Below are 10,096 nucleotides of genomic sequence, written 5' to 3'. Positions count from 1 at the left end.
GATGAAACTTCTAGATTGCTTGGTGCCTATGATCAAGGAAAAATAACAATAGAATTTGTGGGTGAAACTAAAACTAAAGCTCCAAGAAAGATGGTTAGCATTAAAGATGAACCTGAAATTATAAATGAGAGCAAGAGAAGGAAGAAGAACGAGGCGACAGAGAGAAGGAACGACGGGGAGTTAAGACCTCTGAAATCCATTCTGAAGGTGGGTTCAAATTTGTCCAAGACTTCAGCTCAGGGTGGTAATGGCAATCCTGTGAGGAAAGCCACATTGGACTAGTCATCTCTCAGCAACATTAATAAATTGTTTAATTCTGTATATTTCCTGCATAATGAAAGAGTATTATTGGCAAAAGTTTATAGTAAATAATAGCTGTATCCTTTTTATTATCCTATCCATTATGGTATTAATGATGATTTCTAGCATGCTCTTTTATTTTATTTTATTTTAAAATACCATGCATATTGTTAATCAAAATTAATATCTTTAAACTTATTCTTAAAATTTTTTTTAAAAAAAAAAAAAAAAAATCTTAAAACAATACAGGTAAACAACAAGCGTATTGTTTAATTTATTTTGGTTAAAAAAAATTATTTCAATATCCTTGTTGGTCATTTTACTAGTTCCCTTAAAAAAAACAAATGTAAATAACAAGCAATAAAAATTGAAATGCTACAATTATTAAGCAACAAATAAATATTTATTAAATAGTTTTACCCAATACGGAGTATTACAATTAAATAATTAAATCAATTAATATCCTTACCGATGCTCTTTTCCTTACGAATATCTTTTGATTACACAATGAGACAAAGAGTCGAATCCAATCATACATGTGCCTCCTAGCGCCATGTACGGGCCATACTAGTAGAGCTTGTGTAACATTTTTTGAATGGGCAAAGAAAAAGTTGTGTCGTGTCGGACTTGTGTTGACCTTTCATAAATGAAGCCCATACATAACCTTACCCATGCGTTGTATTATACATTGTGCTAAGTCCTACTTTGCTAATGGGTTATTTAGTAATTTATACTCCTTTTGTAAATTGGTCTAACATAAAATAGTCGACATGAAGGTCACCTATGTGCTCATGTCGAGCCAATGCCTGAAAATAATCTCCATATTCATAACTCATCAATGCACCTCTTATGCCAAATTTGTGGCGGGATAATCTCATACCAAACTATTTTCTTGTCGTGCCTAACCGAACCTCTCTGCCAGCCGGTTCCACTTGCCCATCTCTAATGCCTCCATTAGTTATTTAGTCCATTGGCCGATTGACCAATGTAAAACTCTCCTTAAAGCATAAGCACTGACGCTTTGTAGCAAGAACTAAAACGAATATGGGAAGTGGATGCTCCACTCTCTCAACTCCAACTCCTAATCACACCCTTTTTTATTCTCTTTCCTCAACTCTTCCAATCAATTACAAATCCAGTTCTTTCAACAATCTCCCAACTTCTCCATTTTATTCCCATCTCCCCAATCTAAGTAACACATCCATGTCTCAATTTTCATCTCCATCTTCTTCCAATATTCCTCTAAATTCCACCAAATCCGATTCATTTGAAACCCAACAACAAATTTCTGAAAAACCCATCTTCAATCCTCATGAAATTAATCCCAATTTGCTTCAGAAATTGGTTCATGATGCCCTGGTTTGGTGTTCTCTTCATGGGCTTCTCGTTGGTGATAGAACTGCTAAGGTTTGTAATCGTTTTCCCTAAGTAGATATAGAAAGTATTTAATTACGTGGCCGGTAAATTTCCATGTTAATACCATCTTGTGAAATGTATTATGATTTAGCAATAGCCCTTTGTACTTTTGAATTGGGTTTACTTTTGAAGTTTGTATTTTCTCTTTTGTTTAATTAAGTTTAATTTAGAGTTTCCTGGGGTTTAATAAACATGAATTTTTGGAACAAAGTAAAGATGCGAGTCAAATGCTTATGAAGTTATTTGCTTTATGACTAAGGGAAGGAATAATGGATTTGTAAATGTTGGTTTTGGTTTAATTAGACTATTAGAGCTATTATTGGTTTAGAGGGCAGTTGGGTATTTGTAATTTGGTTGTTAAATGGAAGTTAAAAAATTTTACTGTTGAATTTTGGTGGTTATGTTGCAGAAATCAGGGACAGTTCCTGGGGTTGGTATGGTTCATGCCCCAATTTCTCTTTTGCCTGCCTCATTTCCTGAGGATCACTTCAAGCAAGCATGTGAATTAGCTCCTATTTTCAATGAGCTCTTTGATCGTGTCAGCTTGGATGCAAAGTTTCTCCAGGACTCGCTGTCAAGGTTCGTTTTCGATGTCCCCACATTGTAGATGTTGTGCATTGCAAATTTTGCATTCTTGTAATATGTACATCTTGTTGAAACCAATCAGATTAGTTCATTTATCACTAAATTTAGGTAGCAAAATGGAAGAGTTACTTGAGTTGCCGGCTTTGGGACAAGAATCAGGTGTACATATGAATTTGAGTATAGACTTAGCTATTTAAGTTGCTCACTCTGGGACAAGAATCAAGTGTAAATACAAATTTAAGAATAGGCTTAGGAATTATAGTATAGGCTTAGGTATATTTGTTGCTTGCTCTAGGACAAGGATTCAGGTGGGGCACATATGGATTTGAGTATAGGCTTAGCTAGTTGCTTGCTCTAGGACAAGCATTCAGTTGCACATATGGATTTGAGTATAGGCTTAGGCCCTTAGCTATATAAGATGCTCGCTCGGGGCAAGAATCAGGTGTACATATGGATTTGAGTATTGGCTTTAGCTATATAAGGTGCTCACTCAGGGACAAGAATCAGTTGTACATTTGGATTTGAGTATGGGCTTAGCTATCTACTCCTCTATTCGATCCTAGTGTGAAGTGCCATCTTATTGGCGAGTCAGATGTATGTAGTTTTGGTTGGAATAGGAGTTATATATTTCAAGTTCGTTGAGATTCATGGACAAGGAATCGTTCGCATGTAAGCCACTCAGCCTAGTTTGTCTCTGTGTATTGGTAATTAATAGGGGATGTATCATCATATATTATAAAGGATAGATAATCAATACATACCCCTTGTGACTAAGGCATAGTGAGACTCCTGCTCAATCAACTTTATATAGAAGTAGGGGGGAGCTGGGATGGTAGGTCAAGTTCGATTTGTTCTTCTGTAGACTCTCTAATTATTCCAAACTTTTGTTTGGACATTATGTTTGTCATTCTGGGTTTTTGGTTTTTCTTTTGCCTCTACTTAGTTTATTGATTTGGATTTAGCAGGCTGTGCATGTGAAACTTAATATTCCAGCTGTTTTTCATATTACAGAACCAGAAAAGTAGATGAATTCACATCAAGACTGTTAGATATTCACTCCAAGATGATAGACGTCAATAAGAAAGAGGTGATTTTATTTTTTCTGTTTACTGTTATGAACAGGAACTACAATCATCTTGGTTACCAGGGCGGAAAAAAATAATGGTTATTGCATTGAGAAATTTGAGGTCTAATCTGATTCGAAAATAAACATAGGAAATACGTTTGGGCTTACATCGATCAGATTACATGCTTGATGCACAAACAAAATCACTTCTCCAAATAGAGTTCAACACAATCTCCTCTTCATTTGCTGGGCTTATGTATCTTGTCAGTGAACTTCACAGGTAATATGAATTCCTGCTTCTCCTGTAGATTACATAATGTTTACTCATTACTAAATTTAACTAAAGGGCCCTGAATTAATTCAAGTATACCACCTTCTTCTAATGGTATATCAGTATATGCATTTCTTTTAGTTACGAAAGTAGTTCTAGCTGACAGATGGGAGTTTAAAATGTAGGAACTTGCTTGGTCTCCATGGAAATCAGCTTCAATTAGACTTCAGAAAGGTCCCTGAAAATGCTTCTGTTCAACAATTTGCTAAGGCATTAGCTGAAGCTTGGCGAGAGTACAATAATCCAAGGTTAATTTTCATTTAAGCTCTTCTGTTCCTGATCACACGTGCTCTTGTATAACCTATGGAACTGTTAATTTCTGCAGGGCTGTTGTTCTTGTTGTGGTTCAAGCTGAGGAACGCAACATGTATGACCAGCTTTGGCTTTCAGATGTATTGAGGGAGAGATATCCTTTTTCTTATTCTAACAAAACATGTGTAGATATGTTGTCGTAAAGCTCTCATTATTCAAGTGCATTCAACTTAGATGGTTTATTAGCAGTGTAATCGCATGTCAGTGTTATTTTGAATGGTCAACCAATTGCGTCCAAACTATAAACAGGTGATGAGGGTGAATATTTTAACTGGTAATCAGAAATTCATTTCATGGCTTTTTATACCGTCATCGTGCCTCTGTTTTTCTTAACTGTATAATACACATGGTGTTACATCTATCAGGAAGACATTAGCAGAAATTGATGCAGAAGGCAAATTACTGCCTGACGGAACACTTGCTGTGTATGTCATCACAAGGACACTATGCCTCCCTTCTTCCTCCTCTTGCTTTGAATTTCCTTACTGTTACTACAGGAGAAGGGTGTGTTGAGGTTTTTATAACTTCAAATTTCTAACATGAATCATTGAACACTTGCAGAAATGGGGAGGCAGTTGCAGTGGTGTATTTTAGAGCTGGTTATTCACCTACTGATTATCCTTCTGAGTTGGTTAGTTCCACTGCTGCAACTTATGATGCTTTGTTGCATATTTAATGAGAAATTATTTGCTCTCTGTCTATAATTTGGTGCCTGCTTTATTCAAGAATATGCCAAAACCCCCGAGCAACTATAAATGCATAATTAGAAGAAGATTTTATTTGTATCACTTTGAGGGCGAACCATCAACAGCTGGCAAGGCATAGCTTGCGATGTTTTAGGGATCAGTTTTATTGGATAAAAAATGTTTCCTTCTGATCTTTTTATTACTTGCCGACTCTTACCCATCACCTAACATAGAAATTAATTCAAACTATGGATCAACCATAATTCAGCTCTAATGTTGTAGTAGATGATGCTTCACAGGAATGGAGAGCTAGGCTATTGATAGAGCAGTCATCTGCTGTGAAGTGTCCATCTATTGCATACCATTTAGCAGGTACCAAGAAGATTCAACAGGAGCTTGCAAAACCCAATGTGCTTGAAAGGTAATTCTTGAGTTTCCATGCACATGCTGAACTCAAATTGATTTCGTATGTACCTTAAGCAATAAATTTGTCTTTGAAACTTCAAGAACTAATAGATTCCATGCATAGTTAATCTCTTCCACTAGCTGAAGTCCTCCAACAACCCCCCCCCAAAAAAAAAAAAAAAAATCCCCCCGCGCGTGCTTTTGAAGATTATTATGTATGTTCACACATGGAAATTTATCTTTTATTTACTGAGATCCTAGAAATTTGAAATAGACTTTGTAAAAGTCAGTCTTTGATGTTCAACATATTAATATTTCTTATAATGATGGATGAAAAAAGCATCCTGAACTCTGAATCTGAGCTTGTCCTTGCTTTGAAAGCAGGTTCCTCAATGACAAAGAAGACATTGCCAAATTGCGAAAATGCTTTGCAGGCTTGTGGAGTTTAGATGATACTGAAATAATTACTGATGCACTTGTAAGACCTGAATTATACGTGATGAAACCACAGAGAGAAGGCGGAGGTACCACTATCTGCTGATTTGATTACAGAGTACTTTTCATACATATGTGATTTGTGATTTTGATTATCATTCCACACAGGAAACAACATTTATGGGAATGAGGTGAAGGAAGCACTGCTAAGAATACAGAAGGGAGGATCCGAAGAAGATGCTGCTTACATCCTTATGCAAAGGATCTTTCCGACTGTTTTCCCAGCACTTCTGGTACGAGAAGGCAATATTCACAAAGAACATGCTATATCAGAGCTAGGAATATATGGTGCTTATTTAAGGTACTTAACTACACACACAACTATATTCTTCATAACCTGTCATAATTTACACTCGTGCAATGAGAAGGAGATATAAAGAAGCGGAATGAACACCCCCTCCCCCCTAAAAAAAGGTTTTCTATCAGATCATTGTCATGCAACATCTCATTCACGTACAAAATTTCGGACATTTATCTCAAATTTGGTAATACAAGTAAGACCATAAGAGTAATGAATGTATCAAATTTTATGAAATAAGTTTCATTTCGATGTTCATTGTAATGAACTCCACCAATGTGTTTTTCTTCATAAATATTTATTACCAATTAATATTTAGTGGTAGAAAAGCACTACCGAGTATCGACATACTGTGGATATTGGCTTAAATTTACAAATATTGCTATGGTTATATCTCACCAAGATTTCCGTAATGTGCAGAAACAAAGAGAATATTATCATAAATGAGCAATGTGGTTACTTGATGCGGACAAAGGTTTCTTCATCAGATGAGGGTGGAGTTGCAGCTGGTTTCGCTGTCTTGGACAGTTTGTACTTGAGTTGATGATTTGAATGGAGAAAGCAATGTATGATTGCTAAAAGTTGACATTTACATGTGCATTGGTTTCAATTTAGCTAGATCATGAAGGGCAAGAACTGGCTTGTGGCTTTAAATGGAGGAATAAGATTTTTGTAAAAAAAAAAAAACCAGAAATTTTCAGGGGAGTACCAAAATTATTTTTGAAAGATTTTTATTCCAATCTTTGAAAGGGCTGTTTTCGTTTTGAATAGCGGCATATATGAGACATAGTAGGCATTTGTTTTAACATAGGAATTGTTCATGCATTCTTGCATGAAGTTTCTTTTAATATAAATATGGCTCTCCAAGGGTGCATCCAATCACCTAAAGTCCTAAAACATGTAATTAGGGCGATGTTTGGCAAAATGTAGCTTTAGTGGTTTTAGTGGTAGTTGTTAGCTGTCAACAAATTGTTAGCCGTGAAAATGAATAATTAAGTTTGAGTGTTAGGTAAAGTAACGATTGTCGGTTGATTAGTTGTTGCTTTGGCAAACAAAACAAAAAAAAAAAAAAAAAAAAAAAAAAAACTACCTCTAACTTTCAAAAGCTAATAATATTAACTTTTGACAAAAGCTACCTCCACCATTAAACACTCAATTTTTTCAGGTTAACCTAAAAAGACTTGGTTAAGCTACAAAAAAAAAAAAAAAAAAAAAACTCAAAAGTTACTACCAAACACGTCTTAATTCACTTTCATAGTCTCAAACATGTAATCAAGGGACTATTTGTTCAATGTCAAGCATAGCTCTCATGAGTAAGATAATAGCTTGACTAAGGAATCAACAAACTAACATTAAGGGGTCTAACAAGAATGCACACAGATTGTTCATTTTAGCCGCCACATACTCAATCACTAATTGACACATTTCAGCCAAATTGGCATGTTATAGTAGGACATGTGGCAGCATATTTGCCATACTATACTATATTTCTAAGGGCATATTCGTACAAAAATTATAAAACCCAAGAAAAATTATTCACAGTGAATTGGCCAACATTTCTTTCAATAATAACACATGTCCTTTTGTTGATTATCCCATCAAAATGATACATTTTAGGTTAATCTTTAGTAGCACACTCACTAAGTCACTATATGAGAACCCTCACTATACGGATAACGATACACATACATTCAATGTATGTGGTCCCAACATACATTATCAATTAAAAATTGACAACTCATCATTAGCTAAAAAAATGAGAGGGAAAATTAAGAGGGAAATTTTTTGGGTTTTGGCGCCATTTACCATAAGAAGGCGGGACAAATTTCATTGGTGCCAAATAACTTTTCTTGTTACTAAAAAAATATTTTAGGTTACTAAGAGTTCGTTTGACATTGCTGTGGTTTTCTATTTTTTGGTTTTTTGTTTTTAAAAAGTATATGATATATGCTCCATAATGAATCAATTCTTTAAACTTATTAAAATCATGATAATTTTGAAAACTGAAAACAGAAAAGTGAAAACACCTTTTTCTTGTTTCCTATTTTTGGTTTTCAAAAAAACAGGAAACTGAAAACCAAAAATGATGTCAAACAAGCCCTAAAATACACAATTTTGTTGCTGAGAAAATAGTATCCTAGTCAACTTCATTAATGAAGGGAGATGTTTATTATAAAAATCGAATAATACTTCATCTGACGATATTTTACAAACTATAAATCAAAAAATTATTATAAAAAAACCAATGAAATTATTTTTTAAAGATCTTTTTATAGACATCCATATCGATATATTTTCAAAAAAATTATGAAGTTAGACAATTTTAACCTTACTATGTTTGTTAAATTTTTTAAAGAACTGTTAGTAATTTGTCATTATTGTTACTACAAAAATTTCAAACATACTAAAAAAAAGTACAGATTATATATTTATTACATATAAGGAACTATATAAAATTAAATAAGTGTTAGCTACAATTATACAATTATCAAGTGTTGTACGGATTAATTCATACATTGGAGGGTTTTATTCCTTTCTTAAAGGTTTTTAATCAAATAATTGAGAGTTAACATGAAATCACAAAAGTAAGGTTACACACAAACTTTTATCACTTATTGCTAAATACTCTCGTGTGTTTATAACTTTTTTTTTTTTTTTTTTTTTTTTGCGTTACTAAATAAGTTGGTTTGATTTTTTTATTTGATTTTATCATATTTACGTATACTAGTTTACTCATATTATGTTTCAAAAAAAAAATTTATGTAGAAAAGACTAGTTTGCTTATAGTATCAATAAATACAAAGTGGTAATAAAAACAAGTAGTGTTAGATAGATACAAAGTCTTAATAAAATAAATACAAAGTGTTAATTAAAAAAAAGGGTGCTTTTTTTAAAAAAAGGATGAATTATATGCTTGTAAACATCAAAATTGAAACATCATTGAGGCCTTTGAGAGTTACAATCTAAGTGTAGTAGATTTACTTTATAGATTTGAAGATTTATATAAAATAATTAAGAGTTTAAGGGCATGTTCACTTCATCTTAATTTCAGTTAAGTTCAGTTCAGCTCCAATTAGTTCAGTTCAGCTCTTAATTTTCTTTACTTATAAAACATTCATTTCATCTCTATTCAGTTCAGTTCAGTTCAGCTCAATCAGTTTAATTCAGTAAATATGTTACTTATTGTTAAATATCCCATGTGTTTACGACATATTTTTTAATAATAAGTTATTACTTTTCGTTTGTTAAAAAAAAAGTTGTTACTGAAAAAAGTGTCATATAAGAATAAAATATATAGTTTCGAATACTATATTTAATTTTTGTTTTGAACTTGTATTATCTACCACATACGTACATTTCGTCTAAATAAGGACATCACTTTATTTAGGAAGAAATTGTATATCATGAATAATTTCCTTATAACAACTAAAATAAAAATACTACCTATTGAATAATATTTAGAGGACTTGTTTCAAACTCTATCTTTAGACATTGTTCAACTACTAATTAATTATTTTGGGATACTAGTTAAACAAAACATGTTACCAAACAAATAAAAAAGTTGTTCCGATTTGTACTGTAGTCAATTTTACCGTGGTTACCAAATATACCTTTATTGTTACTATAAAACAATTAAACTTAACATTTTGATACAAAAATGTATTTGTCCTGTATTTTATGGTGGAAGTGGTGGAATAAAATAAAAACGCAAGAGATAATTTTTGTACAAAGATTGTTTCATACTACGTATTTGTTTATTTTTCAAATCCAATTTAAAATGTTTATTTTTCTTTCCAAATTGGTGTATAACTTTTTATTAAAGTCATACCTCGCGTATTTCCAAGAGAAAGAGATTATAGTACTGATAACCTTTTTATCGTCTTTCAGTATTTATATAAGATATGTCGCATATTAATAAGGACTTTTTACAAATGAAGACTCTTCAAAAAAAAATTATATAGAATGAAATACAAGCCAATAATTATTTTTTTAGGGGACCTTATCAAATTGTGATGCTAGTCTATTAAGGATTTGAGAAGAAATAATACATTTATTACAATTTTATACTCCGTAACATAGAAAGTTCCTTTGACAAGTATACACTTTTTAATTGTTTGAAAGTGATCCGTCAACAAATTTATAGTATTTACTTCATTATTTTGATTATGTATGACAATTTTCACACTAAATGATTACTTCAA

The 10,096-nt window shown here is 32.7% G+C and overlaps 1 protein-coding gene across 1 annotated transcript; it reads left to right on the top strand.

Annotated features, from left to right (window-relative positions):
• The first annotated feature begins 1,295 nt into the window (after nt 1-1,295).
• Nucleotides 1,296-6,702, top strand: LOC145576245 (glutathione synthetase, chloroplastic-like). The gene is made up of 12 exons (XM_081634030.1): nt 1,296-1,707; nt 2,126-2,295; nt 3,313-3,388; nt 3,517-3,647; nt 3,824-3,946; nt 4,024-4,105; nt 4,356-4,435; nt 4,572-4,641; nt 4,996-5,117; nt 5,486-5,625; nt 5,705-5,897; nt 6,315-6,702. Exons 1-12 carry the CDS (start codon nt 1,345-1,347, stop codon nt 6,436-6,438), a joined length of 1,674 nt encoding a protein of 557 aa, XP_081490156.1. The 5' UTR covers nt 1,296-1,344; the 3' UTR covers nt 6,439-6,702.
• Nucleotides 6,703-10,096: the final 3,394 nt, after the last annotated feature.

The sequence above is a fragment of the Chenopodium album genome, chromosome 13 (genome assembly GCF_948465745.1).
Source record: "Chenopodium album chromosome 13, dcCheAlbu1.1, whole genome shotgun sequence".
In the NCBI taxonomy this organism is placed as follows: Eukaryota; Viridiplantae; Streptophyta; class Magnoliopsida; order Caryophyllales; family Amaranthaceae; genus Chenopodium; species Chenopodium album.
The sequence above is the reverse complement of the archived record's forward strand: the minus strand, read 5'-3'. Positions and strand labels throughout refer to the sequence as shown.